Raw genomic sequence first — 16,688 nt, 5'->3', positions numbered from 1 at the left:
TTTCATTGTTGTTAAGAAAACAACAATTAACATCATCACTCCAATTTGGCTTTAGTAAGTTATATCTATTGTTAAATTGACCTTTTGAGCAAGAACCAAACGAATATGTTGATCCCCTCAAGTTACCACATTGGGTAATTATCTACAAAGTATGCAAATTTGAGCTTGAACACAAATTTATACAAAAGGAAAAGAGGAGACAATCATCATGCGAATTGTGATGTTTTCAAGCTACACTGTTCATGTGTGATCCGGCCATAGGTTGCAATATTTCACATCCTCATTCCTTCGTGTTGCTTTTCCTTGCACAGGTTTCTATTTATGCTTAATTTTTGTATGTACGTGGATGATTGCATTTCTATCTATAATCTTTTTTTTCTCGAGTGGGCAAATATAGCCTGTTTTTTCATTAAGAGGAAAATGAATGGCCATACGGCCTAACACAGGAGTTTATCCATACTTTGGATGGAAGTCCTCGTACACAAATAGATACATATATTGGCAAACAGGATCACCATAGCACCGCCTTTATCTGTTTGGACAGCTCTCTCGCTCGCTCGCGGCGCACGCTCCTCTCTCTCTAAAAAGGAAAAAAATGGTCCTCTAAACTCAGCCTTGTGAACCGAGAGATGACTAGATGATCGCCTACCTCAATCACATGTCCTTTTAGGCTTTACACTAAAATGCGGCAGTGTTTGATCTTGAAAGAGTACAAATGTCGATCATTCTTGTTACTACAGCCAAAAATTTTGCAAGAGAACTGCAGGAACTCTAATGGATGCTCGATCATCCTAAAACAATTCTCTTTGGAATTCCATTTTCGTCAGACGCGTGGAGAAACAATGCAGAGGGACCAGCTACAGCCAGCATGAACTCGCATGGGAAACGCAAGAAAGTTCACAGCAATGGGTTTTAAACAGACAAATTAAAGCTGCAAAAGCAGATAGGTCACACATCAAAACATTCAGACTGATGAAACTTTTAAAAAGAACTTACCAAATTATGGTCGCGGCTTGCGTTTTGCATGTGCCACCACATTGTCTCTCTCTCCGGTTGTCGTCAGCCGCATGCGGGCAGATGCAAGAATGGCCCCTAATCAATGCTTTGATCCTGATACAGCTCTTGAAGGTGATATATATGAAGGAAAAGAACAAAAGTTTCACTGGTCCATAACCTGCTGATGTACTAGCCCAATCCCAGTTTTGAACAAGGCAACGACTAAGGAGCCATCGATTTCATGAACTTCTGTAAACCCCACTTTTATATGCCATGTGGTAGACTTCAGAAGTTCCAATCGTTTTCTCCTCAGCAGCCTCTCATACGGCTCCGGACTAGTCTATCAGAAGTTTCCATTAAAAAAAAAACTAGTCTATCAGAAGATATTTTCCCCGAACAATTAATTAATAATTTTTATATCACAAGACAATGACCACAATACAACTAGTCCAGTTCATATTTATCAGAAAACGTTGACCACAGGACGATTAATACAATTCTACGTAGATGATTGCATTGTATCAAATGAGGTTGGCGTCATTCTGTCCGTAATAACACTTCTTCAGATTGCAGTTCTCGAAGTAGTTGTTCAGCTAGCACACTTACTTCATATTGATCAGGATCACCAGGTCGCCAGTCACAAAATCTGCTTAAAAAAAGATCGCACGACCTTGCTGATGAGTGCATCGTCCTCAACCCACGTGCATAGAATTCGTCAGAGAAGCCTTAATTATTAGTTCTGACTTAGACGCCTAATCTTCGTAATCGGCTTCGCCTTCCAGTTCCAGCTCTCCACAAGAAACCACAGATCGCAAGGACAACAAACACAGAAAGCAACCGGTGATCGCATTCCCTATCTGCACAGCTGGACAGTAACACATCGTCGAGCTCCTGCTCCTGTACGATGACTCGGGGATCAACTCAGCATGGTGTCACCGCCCCAGGCGCCCGCTCACACAACACTAAGGCCTTGTTCAAGATTTCCCGCCACACTGAATCTTTAGACACATACTTGAAGCATTAAATATAGATTAAAAATAACTAATTGCACAATTTATATATAATTTGCGAGACAAATTTTTTGAGTCTAGTTAGTCTTGGACAATAATTATCAAATACAAACAAAATGCTACAGTAGATAAACCCCAAAAAATTCACTAACTAAGGCCTTGTTTAGTTCACCCCAAAAACCAAAAAGTTTTCAAGATTCTCCGTCACATCAAATTTTGCAGCACATGCATGAAGCATTAAATATAAACGAAAACAAAAACTAATTACACGTTTGCCTGTAAATCACGAGACGAATCTTTTGACTCTAGTTAGTCCATGATTGGATAATATTTGCCACAAACAAATGAAAGTGCTACAGCGGCTGAAAACTTTTCATTTCGGAAAGAGCACAACCAACGGCGGCGCATGCATGTAGATCGCGTGGCGAAACTGCTTAAGAAATTGACGAATTTCATTCGCGCCGGGGCGATTTGGTCTGACTCTCGCCTCATCCGCCGGCCCAGTTGGACTACGTTGCGTCCTTGCGGCTGATGCTGACCTGCTTAAACTATCTCTCGGCGTGCAGCCACAAGCATGAGCCATTATGTATGTATCCTGATCTTTCCAGTAACTCTAGTCCTTGATTTTTTTTTTTAGAATAGAACTAGCCACAAGTCCTCCTTGAATGATCTAAGATCATAGTTACTGTTCGGTTTTCAACGGAAAAATGACACAAGATTGGTGGACACTGTTCTTCAGAAATCCTGCCCCAGAAAAGAAAGAACAACTGTTTCCTGATGACACAAGTTCGATAGCTAGGAAAGAGATAGTACATTTACGTTTTTTTGAGAGAACTGGAGGAGCCTTGGCCCCTGCAGGAATTTTATTAATTAAGACGTAAACAACAGTAATAGTGCATCTACGTTACATCCATGATCATTCTTTTCCTGACTCACCAAATTCATATCTTTGTTCCCATCAAATTAAAATGCTTATCCGGGTTTTCGCGAAACAAGGAAACAATCTGATATAGCTATTTCGAGAACAGATGGCAGTACCAATGTACCATAAGGGTACGTACGTGAGAGTATGAGACTGATGACGAGTTTACGGCAGCGTGATTTATGCATTAGCGTCAGCCTGCAGGTCGATCTTTTTTTTTCTTTACCAGTCTATTCTCGGCCTCCTCGCACTCACAGGTCATCTCCGTGCCAGGCGTGCAAAATTATGGGACAGTAACCTGACAGTAACGTAACTTGTTTATCTTATCGAGCTAGAAATCTCTGCAAGTTACCCCAGTTCATCACAAATTAATGACAGTTGACAGATAAAGTTGTTGCAAAGAAAAATATAATTAAATCATCGGTGCTCTTACGTGTTACTGACTTCAAGACGATGGATGCAAAGAACACTATGCATACACCAGATGACCCGATCGATGTGGTGTTCGTGTGGAATAACTTGATGGTTTTTCTAGTCGAAGTCAACATGTAGACGTCAGAGGTTTTACAATGAAGATTTTTTACACGTACGCTAGAGGAAGTAGCTGGTACAAAATATCTGTATATCCACAATGTCAGTCAAGCAAGGCAAAGGCATCCAGCTGGTCGGTCGACATTGAGACATGAGATGCTGAGAGCCTAAAACCACCAATTCCACAATGTGCAGAAGAATTCATTAATTAACTAAAACCGGGACTACTCCCGTAACGGACTGATTCTGGACGGGGTCGGCGAGTTTATATATGAATTGTTTTTCTTCATCCATATCTTCAGAAAAGAAAAGATCATATAGGATTTTGGGTACCAATTAGAACGATTCAGATTGATTCTATGGGTATAATGTATGTTTCAGAAGTCTTAAGTCAACTCTGTTCTTACAAAAAAAATGTAAGAGGTGAGGAAGAAATCATTAGTCAACTTATCAGTAGCTAAAGGCTATGTACAATGTATATCGGCATAAGTACATAAGGCCGTTCAAACATGGCAATAAGAATCTTCAATTTCTGAAATTAGGATGCATGTATATTTCAGGGGTCTAGGCATATGCATGCATCTTTTCATCTGGTTATGTTTTGAGATTTTTTTTCTACTCGAAAGAAAAAGGGAATCATTCTGATCTCTCGTGTCTCTCAATCTGGTGCAGCTAATAAATACTTCCCTGCTCCATTTTATCTGATGCACACGTATATTTAGTTTCAAACTTTAAAAACTTTGATAATTAATTAGACTAATAATTATTAACTATTATAACACAAACTTTATAAAAGGAATTATACTATCTAATGAGTATAAGTTTGTAAGCATAAATAATATAATATAAATTAAATAAATGGTCAAAATATAATTTAGAAGACCGTGTAATTCTAAAGTGCGCCAGATAAAATGGACCGGAAGGAGTACTATACTAGTAAGACTCTGTTTCGATCCACTCAACTAATTAATGGCTATGTTAGCTTGAAGAAACCAACTAATATCTAATTGTTAGTTGTGTGGTAGGTAAGACATTAGCTAATTTGTTATTGAGTATCCAAAGAGATTTACAATTAATCTTTAGCAGCTAACTATTAGCTCAGGAAATTAGGCCTTTGTTTGGTTGGAGGTGGTAAACTTTATCGCCCATTACATCGAATGTTTGGATATATACATAAAGTTTTAAATATAGACTATTTACGAAACTAAAAACATAGCTAGAAATAATTTACGAGATTAATTTTTAAGTTCACAATTGGACACTAATTATCAAATAAAACGAAAATGCTATAATACCTTTTAGACTTTAACCTCCAACCAAACACCTTCTATTTGCTACGAATGCATGATGTGAGTAGTCCGTACCCTTTCGTGTTCTGCTTCACTCGATCATCTACATAATCCTTATCGATAGATGAATAATTGCTGACGCCATCGTTTCAAAATCTGCAACACTCTTTCACTTTTTTTAATTCCTTAAAAAACGCCCAAGTTCCACACCCGACGGAGATGGACGATCTCCACGCTGGCCACCCGATACAGAGATTGTTGGAGAACAGCTGCATCCTTCCTCCTGGCAGCGTCGGAGGTTATCCTTCACCTGGGGAACCTCCGACGCCTGAAGCGTCGGAGGATATCCTTCATCGGGAAATGCTAATGTTGACGACTCGTCTGGTCGTGCTAAGTGTGTGCAGGGACTGAGACACCGGCGGAGGTCCACGAGCGAGGAAAGGTGGGAACCTCCGACCCTCCCGGATCCGAGGATGACGGGAGAACGCAGCCAGGCCGAGGAACCTCCGACTGGACCAGGCTAAGGAGGAGCTCCCGGGGTGGCCGGGTCGAGCAACCTCCGGCCCAGCCGGGCTGAGGAACCTCCGACACCAAAGCGTCGAAGGATCCGCAACTGGGCGGAGGATCCAAGCCTCCGAACAGCTGAGGCCCCAGTCAGAGGATGAACGAAGGGCTTGCAATGTGAAATTACGCAGGTGTATTAGGGTCAGTAGACTGCGATGAAAGAATATACTGGAATATTCCCCCACCGTCACGGGGCATTTATGTAAATGTCATTAGGTCGGTTTCCGGGCCCTATATAAGGGGCGCGATACCGCCATTAATAAGAGGAGAGAGCATTCACTGTTTTCACCTACTATTGAGCCTGCTGTCCGTTGGAGCTCAGACCTCTCACGGCACCGAGTGAGAAGGTTCTCTATTCACCGTACCGCTGGGGAGTGCGGAGAGCATCTTCCCAACAGAGATATTTCCGGCGCCGGCGCCGCGTCCAATCCCATCTGACGGCGACGCCTGCGGCCGGCTGGCCCCGGCCACACGTACTATCGGCGGCCGGCGGGGCAGGGGCCGCTTGCGAAGGCAGAATGCCACTGTGCCGTGCTGCCACTCCGGGAAAGGTTTCGTCATGCACGTAAACGTAACGCTTGAGATCGGGCTCGTAATACTGAAAGATTGATTTTGGTGATTCGTGACGGTCTCCACACCCGCGCGCATGTTATGGCCACGGAGAGGCTAGAGGACTTGCAGTATAGACAAGAGTATTATTAGCTAATCTATACCTATCTATAAAGAGCCAAAATTTCAGTTTGCCAAAAATTTTCTTCTGCCTGATCCTGTCCGTGTTGGTGTTCGGTGTCCGTGTTGGTGTTTGGTTTACCGATCACCTTCTCCCTCCAATGTTTCTAAAAAGGCAAAAACAAAATAAAAAACATTCTAGGGTTTCTAATGCAAAATCTCATATTACCTCCGGTAGCTGGTAGGCTCAATCAGCCCAACCGGAATCGAATCAGCCCAACCGAAATCGGTAGGAGAGAAAAAAAATAAAAACTTTGCTAGGGTTTCCAATATAAAATCTCCAATTTACTTTTTTCTATTTTTTAAATCGATTGAAAATTAATAAATGCATAGTAATTCATAGAAAAATCTAAAAATTATAAAACAAATTTTGTTCAACTCCACATATGTAGATCCATACAGTAAACAAAAAATATCACAAATTTTAGTACACTTTTTTTTAAATACTTGCCTATGCTTTTTACTGTAAAATTAAAATTGTAGTTATCTTGCTCCAATTATTGGAAGAGAGAAAAAAGAATAAAATTTTTTCTAGGGTTTCGCTTTTTATTGTAAAATTAAAATTATAGTTATCTTGCTCCAATTATTATAAAAATTTAATGGTAGCCTATTTAATGTGTTGCTTGATTCATATTTCATAGCAATCCTAATCTAAATTAAAAAAATAATGCTAGCATCAAACTTCTCATGTTTTAATATAATACTGAGGCATATTAAGAGGTAATATTAGAGTGAGATAAGATTTAACTATTTTCTATTTTTATTATTAAATAAATATGTCTTTAAGCTACATATTATTGTAAATATTAACTATCTGATACCATAGATGTTATGGTTATCAATAAAATAAATTATGGACTTTAAATTTTATAAAAAGGATAAATATAAATAAATATGTAACATTATGTCATCACTTTCTAGGGTTATTTGATGTTTTTCTTCCGTTGCAATATTACCAAATTAAGAAAAAGCAATTTTTTTAAAAAAATTGTGACCCCCGGCCCCCACTCCTCCCATGGCTCCGCTCCCCGTCCCCGTCCACCCGCCAATCGCTCCCATCCCCGTCCCGCCGCCGCCACTTCCTCCGCCGGGGGCGGAGGCGAGGTTGACTACGAGGTCTCCGACGACCACCGCGCCACGTGGGAGCGTCACGAGCAATCGGTGCAGGAGCTCCTCTAGCGGCGGCGCACCTACGCCATGGCCGTGCGGGCCTGCCTCCGCCGCCTCGGCGAGCGCGAAATAGAGCGCCACAACCGCCTCCGAGCCCTCATGGTCCAGCTCGAGGCCAATGGCCAGGTCGACCGTATCCTCCGCGCGCAGGAGGACGACCACGCTGCACGCACCGGCGAGGAGGAGCAGATCCAACACCCCTTCTTCACCAAGGGCACGCAGGAGCTTCTCAAGGCGCGTGTCGATATTGCACGGTACTCGCTGCCCCGTGCCAAGGCCAGGATTGAGATGGCCAAGCGCTGCCACGAGGATTCCGATGAGGACCTAGAGGCGGAGGCCGAACTCGTCGTGAAGCAGGCTGTGGAGTTTGTCCTAGAGTGTAGCGAGATTGGAGATGATCGCCCTCTCATTGGTTGTTCCTTCTCTCGTGATGCATCAACGCTGGCCACAAGGTACTTCCTCTTAATCATACAGAATTACATGTGCTTTGTTCATGTATGTCTCAAACAAATGTTGTGATGAAAAGATGTTGAGAACTGTTACCTATTAATTGTATTATTATGTGGCGGCTGTGGTTGTGGCCTTTTGCCACTAACTGCGTCGCTGGTTTTGCTTTGGATTGCACTGAACGACAATAAAAGTGGACTGATCTGACGTGCTGTTTGATGGAATTGTTCCCTCACGTGATGCTTTTATGCTTTCTTTACGTAATATTTTTCCTCTTAATTTCTATACATGTTTTTATATTATTTTTTACTCTTTTTCCTCCACTGTACATGAAGATTTCTGATTTTTTTATGGGACATGATTTTTTTCTATTTCTTCTTGAGGTGATTTCTGATATTTGTTTGGTAGTTTTGTTTGTTTTGGTGGGGTTATATTTATTTGATTCAAGGTTGGACTAAACTCATTTAAATATTACAAAAAGTGTACAATTATCAAATAATAAATTCTATACCCCGTTGCAACGCACGGGCATGTTTTGCTAGTTTATTATAAGAAAGAAACACTGCTATATAACTAATAGATTTGTAGATTAGAGGCGTAAGTACCCCGTCGGCAGTAACATTAGGCACGCGCACACCGTAAGATGGGTTGATCAGCAAGGCCGCAACCGCACGTACAGTACGTGTTGCCGTCCCGCGACAGCCACACTTGTACATCTCTCGAACACCTCGGACCTCACCGTCACCGGCTGCCTAGCGTTCTCCGCGACCCACCTTGCGAGCCCAGGAGAAACGAACGAGCCGTCGTGTGCGCTGGGAACTCCTGTGTGCTACTATAGACAAAACAACGACGAGGCGAGAGGCCGTGTCAAATCACATCGCGGCGGCGTCAGCGTAACCCGAACGTTTTCCCGGCGGTGGGGCTGTCAAGTCCGCTTCGCCTGGACGGCGTGAAAAACCTGGCCGTGTCCCGACGCGCGCACGCGGAACGGACAAAACCCACCAGCACTCCAGCAGCCCTGCCTGACAACAGCCTGAGTGCCCCTGCCAGGCTCCCACGTGCAGCGAGGCGACCGCTCCACGTCCACGCGCTGCAGCCGCCGCACGCACGCATCCGTCCGTCCACGCCCGTTCGACGCGACCCACGATACGCGCACCGCGCCCCGGCCGAAAAGTGGGAAAAAGAAACGCGTGGGGGATCCGATGGCCCTGTACTGCCTTTGCCGTCGGCCGCGCGGTGCCGGTTCGTGTCGGGGACTCGGGGGGTGGGGCACGGCACGGGAAAGGCCACGGTGCCGAGCGCGGGCAAACGAACGGCGGAAAACGGAAACCCCACGCGGGCCGAGCGCGTGGTGCGCCTCGCCGCCTCAAAGCGGATCCCCGCCGCGCGCGGGCCGGCGCGGTCGGCCACGTATCGGGCGTGGCAGCGACGGGGGAACCGACGCGACGCCCCCTCCCGCGCTCGGACGCAGACAGACGCACGTAGTAGTACTACTGTAGCATGGATTCGTTCGGCTTCGCGTTTGACTCGTCGCCTCGGCGGTGTCGCTGAGTTTGCCCTGTCCCGCACCGCACCGCACCGCACCGCGCCGCGCCGGACGACAGCCCTCGGTTGGTTCCTCGTGCGTGCGCTCGGTGGTTGCGCGCAGCGGCGTTGGGTGGACGTGGCGTCCGAGGATTGGCCTGGCCCCGGCCACCCCGGTCCGTCCTAGGACGCGGTCGTCGACGCAGCAGGTGCATGCAGGAGCAGAGGGTTGAATTGCCATTGGTCCACGATTCTTCTGCCTGGTGGGGTGGACGTGGACACCAGAGTGTACAGGTTGTTGAAGCAATCGGCCGGCGACCGGCGTACGTACGTGTGTGCTCCCAGTCAGGCCGTCGCCGTCAGCTGATCGCCTAGCGGGTGTTGGTCGGCGGGTCCGTTCAGTTCACCGGGGGATTCAAAGAGGGCCTTTTTCCTAATGTGACAAGAGGCCCATCGACCATCGTCATATACTCATTTGTTACGGATGATGCTTGTAATAAAAACTCCTCGTCATCATTACCATCATGTTTTGAAAAAAAACAGCGAATTTTCAAATCATTACCTATTTACTTGTAGATGGAAGCTATACATGTCGGGCGCGCGGGCTTCCAGTATAGCCGTGCAAAAATATTTCGTGAAAACAGCGATGGTGGGACTGAACCTTGACAGAGTAGCACGTAACGACCGTGTGCTATCATGCATATGAACGATTTCGTTTCCGCTGTTTCTCTTCTAGATCATCCTCGATGCTTCGACTCATGGCTAGTTTTCAAATCAAGCGCGCCTGTATAATAACTTATACAGTACACGCTGTGAAGAATTCCACGCATGCGCTACAAATAAAATTTGTGAAAAAGCCTGACGAGATAACGATGTGCCATGTATAACTTTCATTTTACCTGAAACTTCAATGAGAATGCAACCCCTGCCTGTCAGTCATTCATCAGAATATTAATAAATTTCCGTCGTCCAAAATCCAAGAACTCACACGACCGTCGTTAACCTTCTTCTTTGTTTGGAAGTAAACATGGAAGAAGTTGCGAGAACTGGAGGCAGAGAACAAGGTAGAAGAGTAAACACGTCGTCGTCCAAGCTCCGAGTAACAAAGATCGTATTGCTGAAGACCGGGACGTTTCTTTCCTCACCCGAGCACGAAAAACACTCGTGGCTCCTGTTCCGTTTCCTGCCATTTTCGTCGACGAAGTTTCATGACAGGAAATCATTGACCCCCCTGGCCTGTACCAGAAGGCTTAGAATAATCGAGTCCCAAATCCTCCTCATGCAACTGCAAACGTGTCAGGCTCAGGCCGGCGGCTCCTAATCCTTCGAACATGTGTTTGAAAACACGAGTGGTCGTGCTCGACTCTCAGACAGACAGGGCAGGTGCAACACCAGAGCATGTAGGCTTCTCGCAGGCTCAACTGTCAAGTGTTGGCCTCATCATTATTCTGCTGTCTCTGCAGCAGTGGACAGAATGTTATCCTCCCCCAATTCTATAAACTGAAGATAGATCTCGTGTGTAGGGTGGTTCAGATACTGGAATATTGCAATGCTTCTCTACCTTATAGCTAGGGCTTGTGTTTGATCATTTTAAAAACATGCATGCATCTATCTAATCTACTCCTAGCATTTTAGCCTGTGGCAAGAAATAGGATGGGATAGTTTTCCCTCGTCTTTTGCTCGGACAGGGACAGAAAGACCCTCTCAAAGAAAAAAAAGAAAAGACACCGTTTTGCAGAACACACACACACACAGGGGAATACAATACAGCACGTGACTACGTCATTGTTGCCATTGCCATAGACTTTCCGGCCGTAGCAGCTCCTTGTTCGAGCACACGGAGAGTGAGCGAGGTAAAGATCGATCCATATGCTGATATGCAGGAATCTCGTTAGCAGGCAAGTTGGTACTAGGATTAGGCGGCACACGAACTAGCCTCTATTAATCTAGCTAGCTCATGTTCTTTAGCGTTTGGACCAGTACTCCATCATCGTACGTACCGGCGGTCGATGAGGAACAAATGATTGAGGTTGCTTACTTACTAGTAAAACTGTGTTGTGACGTGAACACTTGGCCATCCGGCTAAACAACGGCGGCGACGCCCAATTTCGTTACACGCCCCAGCCCGGTGTGGTGGCTAGGCCATATCCCTTCCATGGTGGAGTATTTTTACTTCACCTTCCACACAAGTTGCAAAGCATCGCCTGCGACTGCAAACCTTTTTTTTTTGTTTCTTTTACTGGACGGACGTACGTTACAAAGCCGCAAACTGCTTGCCCCGGACGAGCACACAAATCCACGGCTGTCATCGAACCAAACCGCTCTATAACTACTACTAATACTACTTCTTCTAACCGGACGAAACACCTTTGGACTATGGAGTCGCTAAAACTATTCGTAGGTGTGACGCTGCACTCCAGGGACCAGGCACAGTCACTCACCTCACCGCTTTGCTGTTTTCCGTTTCAGCTTTGGGAGGCTGGTGCGAGTAGACGAGCACAAGACGCCGTGCGCCCCCGGTAGTCCCCACCCAGCTACCACCATGCAGCGTTGTCTACTCGTGTTTTCTCCCCTGTTTGCGGCCGTCCGTCACATCACCCGCGGTTTTGGTCTTGCCGCGCTGCTCTGTTTCTGCGTTTCAAGGGCCTTGTTTAGTTTCCTAAAAATTTTGCAAAATTTTTTAGATTCTCCGTCACATCAAATCTTTAGACGTATGCATGGAGTATTAAATATAGATGAAAATAAAAACTAATTGTACAGTTTGGTCGGAATTGACGAGATGAATCTTTTGAGCCTAATTAGTCCATAATTAGACAATATTTGTAAAATACAAACGAAAGTGCTACTATTCCTATTTTGCAAAAAAATTTGAAAGTAAACAAGAAACAAGCCCCAAGTCCTAGCCTCGTAGCCAGGAGAGCGGGGCGCGGGAGGGGTCCAGGACCATCCGTGCGGGCGCGCCTGCTCACCGGGTTGGTCCCGCGGCCGCGAGCGCGCGCTTATAAAAAAGGCCTGCCCACCTGCGCTTCTCCCAAATCAACACGGCCACACCCCTCCCTCCGGCCTCTTTTCTTCCACTGCCCCCCCCTGAGCTCCGCTGCACACGCGGGTCGACGACGGCCGAACTGACATGGCCGGCCACGCCCAGTCGTGGAGGACGTACCTGTGCTGCGGCGCGGGCGGCAGCGCGGCGGTCGAGGACGACAGCGGGTCGACGACGCGGCGGCGGAGGATCACACGGCGGAGGGGCAAGGACAGCCCTCGCTCGTCGTCGTCGCGGATGTCGTTCACGAGCCTCAGCTCGTCGGAGATGCTGTCCCCTGAGGACCTGTCGCTCACGCTGTCCGGGTCCAACCTGCACGCCTTCACCTACGCCGAGCTCCGCTCCGCCACGGCCGGCTTCTCCCGCGCCAACTACCTCGGCTGCGGCGGGTTCGGCCCGGTCTACAGGGGCGCCGTCGGCGAGGCGCTCCGCCCGGGCCTCCGCGCGCAGGACGTCGCCGTCAAGTACCTCGACCTGGAAGGCGGCACGCAGGGGCACAAGGAGTGGCTGGTGAGTGAGCGCCGAGCAGAGTGTTCTTGGCAAATGCAACCAGCTCCATCGACGACTGCTCCTGGCTACTGAGAGATTGAACAGAGCGCTAATCGAATATGGGATTGTTCGTTCTCGCAGGCTGAGGTGTTCTTCCTTGGGCAACTGAGGCACAAGAACCTGGTGAAGCTCATCGGCTACTGCTACGAGGCCAAGCACCGGATGCTGGTGTACGAGTTCATGAGCTTCGGGAGCCTCGAGAACCACCTCTTCAAAAGTGAGCTCCTTTCTCTGCTTTCACGCTGCCTGCTAATTTGGTCGCCTCGGGTGCTAATTCGGTCGTTTTCTTTTGAGCCCAACAAGCAAAGATAATTTGTCCCCTGAATTTCTGTTGCTTCTGTTTAAAGTCGTAGGACTAGGTGAGCTGTAATGTGCCTTCTTGAGGAGCAAAATATATTTTTTAATAAGATTAGATGCTGTATATGCTGCCGGGTCTCATGCTTACAACACTTGGTCAATGCCGGGGAGGAACTGAAAACTCACATGGAACGTCCTTGTCGCTGCAGGTGTTAACGGCGCCCTCCCATGGATGACAAGGATGAAGATCGCCGTCGGCGCGGCCAAGGGCCTCGCCTTCCTCCACAACGCCGACCCGCCGGTGATCTACCGCGACTTCAAGGCCTCCAACATCCTGCTCGACTCGGTAAGCAAAGCTCCCACCTGTTCCCCTCAGAGAGTAGAGTTCAGTTCAAGCAAATACTTCCCGTCCAAGCACTAGACACACGTCAAAAGAGGATATGTTGACACATGTCACTCTGGTGACCGTAAGAATACTTGTACTAGTGCTCAACAGAAGGGGGAAATGACAAGCCTGGGACCCAGGCCCCACCATAGCACAAATAAATTTTACCTGCAGAAATGTTTTAAATATTAATTTTGAACCTTTTGACCATGCGAGTTCCCCCAGTGACCATTCAGTAGTATCCTGCAGCGCCACACGTTTCTGAACTCCACACACCTTGCTGGCCTGGCACGTTATGGGCAGCCTTGACCTGATTGGAACTTGGAAGATTCTTGGACACACGCCAAACTTGAGAAATCCCCGGTTATCTATCCTACATTCACATCATCCACCAAACCAAAATATCCTAACCATCACTGTCAGCCTATCCACACACACAGAGTACCCCCACGCACGATTAAACGTCAACAGTTCTCACTAAACCACTAATATCACGACGCATTGTACGAGCATATATTGTAGCTGAATCTTCCAAACATGCATGCCTGATCTTTCACCGTAGCTGTACTAATCATGTGATTATTATGCATATACAGGACTACAACACCAAGCTGTCCGACTTCGGTCTGGCCAAGGACGGGCCTCAGGGGGACGAGACGCACGTGACGACGCGTGTGATGGGGACGCACGGGTACGCGGCGCCCGAGTACATCCTGACGGGCCACCTGACCGCCAAGAGCGACGTGTACAGCTTCGGCGTGGTGCTGCTGGAGCTGCTCGCCGGCCGGCAGTCGGTGGACCGCTCGCGGCGGCCGCGCGAGCAGAACCTCGTGGACTGGGCCAGGCCGTACCTGAAGCACCCCGACAGGCTGTACCGGGTCATGGACCCGGCCCTGGAGTGCCAGTACTCGTGCAGGGGCGCCGAGGTGGCCGCCGTCGTGGCGTACAAGTGCCTGAGCCAGAACCCCAAGTCCAGGCCCACGATGAGGGAGGTGGTCAGGGCCCTGGAGCCCGTGCTCGGCATGGACGACTTCTTCCCCGCCGGCCCGTTCGTGTTCACCATCAGCGTGGAGGAGGACAAGGTGGTGGGCGTCAAGGTGGAGGTGGAGGAGAAGCTGCCGCAGCAGCACCAGAGCCACCAGGACAGGCACCGGCAGAAGTACCCCAACTCGTCGATCCACGCCGGCGGCATTGTGCTGCACGGCCGGGAAGGGATGGTCGGCGGCGATGACTACACCGCCACGCTCCGGCGGCAGCGGAGGGCGGCGGCGGCGAGCTACCACAAGGAGAGGGGGGCTTAATTAAGAGCAGGAGCGGGGATATGTGTGTGCGTGTACATAACTACATACTAGAGAGGTGACACAATGTCACTTTGGCTTGGATTAGTATTTGAGATTGTGTGATTCTTGTTTCTTTTCTTCTAGATAGTGATAGCGATGTTACTAGGTGTTAGGTGATGATACAGGTATGCAAAAATAGTGTGATGAAAAGTCCGGCTCGGACTTGCAAGGTTTGTTGCACTTGCACAAAGGTGTTGTGTAAAAGGAAATGGCTTGGTAAAATGGTCATCTAAATTCTAAAATGCTTCTTTGCGTTCTGCATGTTTTGTTTTTCAGTTAGGTATTTGGAAATCAACTAAGGATTTATAGCCTTAGAGGTGAGATGACAGAATGGAACATAATGTAAACTGAAACCAGCACTACATTATCAGCCCGTCAGGGTTACACATCTGAAGCACTGATGATAGCAAGCATCGACTGCAAACCTGTCGAGACAGTTTCAGAGGCTACACGAACAAACAAAAGAGAACTCAATCGTCAACGACTGTAGTTAGTAGTGACATAACATGCTCCAGTAGGGTACTCAAAACTAAAGAGCCAAACCAAACCAACTGAGACCGAAACCGAATACTTCGGTCATCCTAAGTTCTAACTGACCCAATTTATTTTGGATAATTCGGTCAATATTTTGCAATGTATTTTGGCTATTTTTTTGGTTGACCCAAATCTTGAAAACCCGAAAACTGAACTGAATTCCTCAGTCAGACGCCCACCCCTACAATCCAAATATGAATGCAACCTACTACCTACATACAGAGTGCCTCCATATCCAGTTCCGCTGTTACCCGAAATTCAGGGTTTCCAGCAGTATGTTTTTTTATAGAACATGCATTCATTAAGGAGAAGATAAGAGAAAATAAGTATTGGCAAGAAAATATTCAGAAAACTGTGAGGCAGATGTTTCAGGTTTTCACGTTGGTCTCCTCCATTCTCTCATCCATGCCAACATATCATCTCACAGTATTCCCGCTGGCCGCATGGGCTAAGAAGAAAATTGACAAAATCAGGAGATCTTTTCTTTGAAAAGGGGAGGAAAATGCAAATGGCGGGCAATGCCTAGTCAATTGGCCAACAGTGGCTAGGCCAAAAGACTTAGGTGGCCTAGGAGTCCCTGACTTACAGAAATTTGGAAGGGCTCTTCATCTGCGGTGGCTTTGGCAGGAATGGACCGATGAGTCCAAACCGTGGGTAGGCTCAGAACTCCCTGTAGTGAAGAAGACCGCCTCCTCTTTAGAGCCTCAACCACGATCACAATTGGAGACGGGGCCAAGGCCCGTTTCTGGCATGATAACTGGCTTGATGGTGAGGCCCCCAAAAATCTTGCCCCACACCTGTTTGAGCTGGCTGCAAGAAAAAACATATCAGTGCAGCAAGAGCTGGACAATGACAGATGGATACACTTCCTAAGTAATCGTATCAACACCACAGAACACTTGGAGGAATTTGTTTCATTTTGGATAAGAATCCAAGCCGTCCACCTACAGCCAGGTGTAAGGGGCTCCATCATTTGGCGATGGACTGCAGATGGTTGCTATTCCACCCGCTCTGCGTACAGGATTCAGTTCAAAGGTTCTTATGCCATTTTCAAAGGTGACCTCATTTGGAAAGCTCGAGTGGAAAACAAGTGCAAAGTCTTCGCTTGGATCCTAGTGCAAGGCAAGATATTAATGGCGGATAACCTTCAGAGAAGAGGTTGGCCCCATCAGGATCGCTGCGTACTGTGCAACGGCCCCTTAGAAACATGCTTACACCTTTCCCTACTATGTCCGTACGCCAAGGCGGTGTGGAATCATATCCTAAACTGGGAGCATTTTGACACCCAGTTAACCCAGTTCCACCAAGGCTCATCTAGCTTGAGTTCATGGTGGGAGGAGACCGTACCAAAAATCACA

The 16,688-nt window shown here is 47.2% G+C and overlaps 1 protein-coding gene and 1 long non-coding RNA gene across 2 annotated transcripts; one reads left to right on the top strand and one right to left on the bottom strand.

Moving 5' to 3' along the window:
- LOC110433155 lies at positions 422-1,220 on the bottom strand. Its single transcript, XR_002450551.1, has 2 exons — positions 997-1,220; positions 422-931 (listed from the first exon to the last, which is right to left on the bottom strand). It is a non-coding gene; the product is annotated as an uncharacterized LOC110433155 (long non-coding RNA).
- LOC8081002 (serine/threonine-protein kinase RIPK) lies at positions 12,313-15,057 on the top strand. The gene is made up of 4 exons (XM_002462412.2): positions 12,313-12,735; positions 12,856-12,991; positions 13,281-13,417; positions 14,053-15,057. The coding sequence occupies exons 1-4, from the start codon at positions 12,313-12,315 to the stop codon at positions 14,755-14,757; spliced, it is 1,401 nt and encodes a 466-aa protein (XP_002462457.1). The 3' UTR covers positions 14,758-15,057.

The sequence above is a fragment of the Sorghum bicolor genome, chromosome 2 (assembly GCF_000003195.3).
Source record: "Sorghum bicolor cultivar BTx623 chromosome 2, Sorghum_bicolor_NCBIv3, whole genome shotgun sequence".
NCBI classification, from domain to species: Eukaryota; Viridiplantae; Streptophyta; class Magnoliopsida; order Poales; family Poaceae; genus Sorghum; species Sorghum bicolor.
The sequence above is the reverse complement of the archived record's forward strand: the minus strand, read 5'-3'. Positions and strand labels throughout refer to the sequence as shown.

What these genes read in the sequence shown, in the direction of transcription:
- LOC8081002 (XM_002462412.2), top strand. Translation starts at nt 12,313, where the DNA reads ATGGCCGGCCACGCCCAGTCGTGGAGGACGTACCTGTGCTGCGGCGCG. An exon ending in AGGGGCACAAGGAGTGGCTG is followed by an intron (nt 12,736 to 12,855) that starts GTGAGTGAGCGC and finishes TCGTTCTCGCAG; the next exon opens with GCTGAGGTGTTCTTCCTTGG. An exon ending in CGAGAACCACCTCTTCAAAA is followed by an intron (nt 12,992 to 13,280) that starts GTGAGCTCCTTT and finishes TTGTCGCTGCAG; the next exon opens with GTGTTAACGGCGCCCTCCCA.